The following is a 5,000-nucleotide window of genomic DNA, read 5'->3' as shown; positions in this document are numbered from 1 at the left end:
AATTTCCTTCCCCCGCTTCCTGTCCTTTTACGCTCTGCTCGCCGTAGCCATGTATCTCTCCGCTACCATAATTTGGCCTATTTACAAGTTCGATGATAAACATGGAGGCAACAGCCACCGGCCGAACGAATGCAGCTACTACAGGGGCCTGTGTGCCTGGGATAAGACGCTCGCCATCGCCGTCCTCACAGTGCTAAACTTCCTGCTGTATCTCACAGACCTGATCTACTCGGCCAGGCTCGTCTTTGTTACGGTTTAATCACAAAACAAATTCACCTTCTTTTCCAATGCTCTTTCTTATCAGCCACCTTCTTAAATTACCACAATTAGCTTGAGCCATGTTCGTTAGATCTCATACACCAACACCACTGTGGTTTACATGTTTCTTTTCTACAGCTGTTTTGAAAGGAGCGAAAAAATTCTTTAATAGAAATTTGCTGTCATCAAGTCGACCAATCAGCAAGCTGGATTATCCTAACTAGGTCAAATTCACGCTAGATAATTAGATAAAAAGCCAATACAAAGCTGAGGTATCAGGAGTTTGTCACTCGCAGTATTTAGTGGAAGTGGATGAGGGAGGTGTTGGACACATTGTTGGAAAGTAGGCGGGGCTTCATGGTCATTGCAGCATCTGTGATGCTACATACGCTAATCTCTTTTTAAATCGGTCCCTCAAATACTTCAGATGATGCCATAAACACACCGTGTGTTAAAGCTGCAGATTTTATTTTTCACCAATCATACCAGACCAAAGATGGACATCAGAGTCATTTTGAAAGAAAATTTCAGGTTGCTAGATTTCGAGCTTGACTAATTTAAATCATCATTTGTCAAAGTTTATCATCACTCTGCTCTACGTCTAGCTGAGTTTTAATAATAATAATAATAATAATAATAATAATAATAATCGATTAGCACATTTCTCTCTCAGAACACTGATGCTCTCACACATTAGCACTGATTTATGCATTAATGGAGTCGGTGTGTTATGGTTATGATGTAATGCAGCATTTATTGCTAGTGCTCTAACAGGTTAGTAACAAATTCACGCCTTCACTGACTTCTACTGAAGCTTTATATAACTAGCCAGATGTTAGCTCATGGTAACTAGTAAACATTAGCACTTCAGCTAATCAAAACATTTTGTCCAAATTTATCGTCACTGACATAACAACAAACCTGTATTTTAGTCTGTGACAAAAACTGAGAATGTGATTAATGCTCTGCTGTTAGCTCGAACCTCAGATGTTTTTAACACCACAGTCAGATGAATTTTGTATATTCTGACATAATTTCACAGATCTACATTTAGCATGTTAGCTAACTGATTTAAAATAAAAAATGTAAAGACAATTAAAAATCTAGGAATTACATGTACATTGATATATATTGTGATTGTGACAGAATTTGTCCATATTTTTCAATATTTTCTGCTTTTGAAATAAACTTATCGTATCACTATTACAGCATATGCAAAATATATGCTAATTATATGCAAATGAAATGTTTTGTATATAAATATCAGCTGTTTGTGTAGTAGTATTATTAAGCTGGATAATTAAACACAAGTTAGAATGTGCAGTGTGTCGGTCACAGGCTGTTACAGTGATGTCATCACTCTCACGCTGGTGCATTGTGGGAAACGAGCTCTGAATAAAAAATAAAACATAATGATCAAGACTCAGTTCTCTATGTGACTCACACTGTGTTCATACATTACAACTTTATTACTCTGTGTGTGTGTGTGTGTGTGTGTGTGTGTGTGTGTGTGTGTGTGTGTGTGTGTGTGTGTGTGTGTGTGTGAGATTGAGTGAAATGTGGATTTTTATAAACTAAATCACAACAGTCTGAATTCAATAGTAATATAATAATATAAGAGTTAAACTGATTCAATCTGTAACACATTTAATTTAGTTTGTATCTCTCTCACTCTGTCTCTCTCTCTGTCTCTCTCTCTGTCTCTCTCTGTTTCTCTCTCTGTTTCTCTCTCTCACTCTGTCTCTCTCTCTGTCTCTCTCTCTGTCTCTCTCTGTTTCTCTCTCTGTTTCTGATGGTGATGGTCTAGTAGCTGTGATCTGATGTTCATTAGTGGTGAATATGTGGTCTGTGGAGGCTAAATTGATTATTGTTCTTCTGAGGGCTATCTGGGTTGTGTCCAAGAGCAGCATCTTTAAGGTTCTTGCCAAACCTGCCCTTTGCATAGGTCTACATAGTCATGGAGGCTCTAGATGTTGTGGTTGGGGTGGTGTGCCAGGTGAACATTTGCCATTAATGCACAGCCATGGGTGATCTCTGCGTTCACTCATTGGATTGTGGCAGGGTGAAAAGCTCTCCTGGGTAGAAGGGTGGAGATTTTCTTGGAGGAAGGGAATCTGTGTGTAGCTGTTTGTACCACTTTTTTAATAGACTCTGCTACTCTTTCCTGTAGTGAGCTTAGATAGTACCAGTGTGAATAATGATGTGGCTTGGCTCGTTGGAGATTAGCTCAAATGTGTTGCTGCTCCTGGGACACCACAGTTTAGTAACTCTACATCCAGGGAAGAGTTTTTTCATCTTAGAATTTTCCATTAGAGTCTGTTAATAAGACAAAGCCTTATTATGTGTGTTGGAAATTTTGTAGGATGTTTTCCTGTGGCAGTAGGTGTTTTGGTGGATCTTGGTGACTCTGTCTGGAGTTTTGGTGGTTCTCTCTGTGGTCTTGGTGGCTCTTTCTGGGAACTAGGAGTTTTGATGGTTCTCTCAGGGGTCTTGGTGGTTCTGTTGGGGTGTTTGGTGAACGTGGTTTGGTTGGGAGTTTGATGGTTCTGGATGTGTGCTAAGGAGCTGAGCATGAGGTGCTAGATTGTTTGGTTGCTGACTGTTTTTGAGTTCCTCTAGTTGTTCTATCAGGGTTTTATTGTCCAATCCCTGAGGCAGAGTTCTTCTCTGACAGCATTAAGCTCAATCCTCAGTGTCTCTGTCTTCTTGGTAAGGCTGTGTGAGATAAAGATTGGAGAGTACCATCTCTTTGAGTTCTATCGGCTCCACCTTTTCTAGAGAAAGGTTCTCTCTGATTTGGGATGCTGTCTTCTCCAGCTGTCTGTCCTGTTCTGGACTGTGGTGTGATGATAGCTCTAGGTTAGGGTTAGTGTTAGGCTGAGGCTGGCTTCACCTCCCATTGTGGTAGAAGTTCACAGTTTAGAAAAGTGCTGTCACTGTCCTTTTCCTGTACTATTATCTGTCTACCGTTACATATGCCTCTCTTCTTATGGAGAGTGTATTGGGTACAGAGAGCCCTGTGCCATGCCTCAGTGTGCTCTGTGTATAGCAGGAGATTTGTGATGCGATTTTGGCTCCTGTTTAAATGATATCAGCTTTAAGAGACTCTGGTGTGTCTTTTAGTAGTTTGTGTTTGTGTAGTATTTTTTAGCCTGTGCATTTTTTATTTCATTTGGTTGGCAAGAAGGTGGAGTTTTCTTGCTATTGCATCAGCCATGGCTGACAATTTATTGCTAGCTTTGTTAACAATGTTAGCAGAGAAGAAGATTGAATATTATGATGAATCTGTAGTTGTTTGTATAGTTAGAGGTTCTTACCTCATTGTTTACAGCTGTACTCTTCCTACTGTAGCTACTCCTGCTTCTCTTCTGTTAGCCTGTTAGCGGATGATTACATCTTAAAGATATTCCACTTTTTTTTTTGACATCTAAGTAAATGCTGTCTTAATAAGTAGTCCTTATCTTCTTGTCATTTCACTGTATTTTGTTGTTTTAGTTTGTTTAATATCTTTTTAAAACTATTTATTTTGTAAAGCATCACTTAAACATGATCTCTCTCTCTCTCTCTCTCTCTCTCTTTCTCTCTCTCTCTCTCTCTCTCTCTCTCTCTCTCTCTCTCTCTCTCTCTCTCTCTCTCTCTCTCTCTCTCTCTCTGTAATTATTAGAATAACTGGTAAAATTAATAAACATTTATCCAGCAAAAACACTGATGTTCAGGTTAGAGAGCAAAAGTTGTCGTAAGGCGCCACCTGGTGGTGAATTCTCTCTCTCTCTCTCTCTCTCTCTCTCTCTCTCTCTCTCTCTCTCTCTCTCTCTCACACACACACACACACACACACACACACACACACACACACACACACACACACACACACACACACACACAGATTGAATATTGTTAAAAGTAAGGATTCATGATCTGCCTATGTATGAAACCATGGCTCTTGTCCCAAAGAAGTCTACAGTGTCCTGCCTCAATGACTATCGTCCCGTCGCACTCACACCCATCGTTATTGAGTGCTTCAAGAAGCTCATCATGAGGCACATCAAGACCCAGTTACCCTCACTGGACCCCCTACAGTTCACGTATCGTCCAAATCATGAATTTCAGTATTGTGTCTGTAGAGGTTCAGTGCACAATATCAATGAAATCAAATCTGAATGAACTGTCAGGATCTAGACCGGACTTTTTGCCATGTGTTTTCTGTTTACGTTTTATGTTCACGTGTGTAATTCCTTCCCGCCTGTTCCTTATGTGTCTAATTGTCTATCTGGAATCATTGTCTTTGTTTTGTCATCGTTTTGTCTTTGTGGTCTGTGCCTTTTTGAGTTCCAGTGTTTCCTGGTTTTATGTTGCTTGTAGAAGCCAACATTCTGTTTTGCTTATTCTTCTTGGTCAAAAATTTGAGTAACTCCTCCTACGGCTTTCGAGCCACATGCACCAAAATTGGATATGTCGTAGACTCTGGTCTCTGTTGCTGTTAATTTTCTAGCCGATCCGAGTACCGGAACTCATGGTACTGGGTCTCAAAGTAGACACCCATAGACACCCATTATATTATGTGATGTCATGTGCAGCCCCACCCCTAAAATAAGAAATTACCACCAAATGGACATGTGATATATTAAAACACTCAGCACAGTGAGGGGAACTGCACCATGGGTATTCGGATGACGTCACCTGACATGATGTTCAGTCACGGCCCCAAAATAAAAAATTACCACAAAATGGGACGTGACATA

At 40.1% G+C, this 5,000-nt stretch overlaps 1 protein-coding gene across 1 annotated transcript in view; it reads left to right on the top strand.

The window, feature by feature from the left end:
• The window catches only part of myadmb (myeloid associated differentiation marker b), a 5,660-nt gene extending 3,989 nt beyond the window's left edge, over positions 1-1,671 (top strand). The window contains exon 2 of the mRNA XM_027153638.2: positions 1-1,671. This exon is cut by the window's left edge and continues 680 nt beyond it. Within this exon, the coding sequence (XP_027009439.1) occupies positions 1-259 (259 nt within the window). The 3' untranslated portion in view covers positions 260-1,671.
• Positions 1,672-5,000: the final 3,329 nt, after the last annotated feature.

Source organism: Tachysurus fulvidraco, chromosome 1 (genome assembly GCF_022655615.1).
Source record: "Tachysurus fulvidraco isolate hzauxx_2018 chromosome 1, HZAU_PFXX_2.0, whole genome shotgun sequence".
NCBI classification, from domain to species: Eukaryota; Metazoa; Chordata; class Actinopteri; order Siluriformes; family Bagridae; genus Tachysurus; species Tachysurus fulvidraco.
Note: the sequence above shows the minus strand (reverse complement) of the source record. Positions and strands in the feature narration are given on the sequence as shown.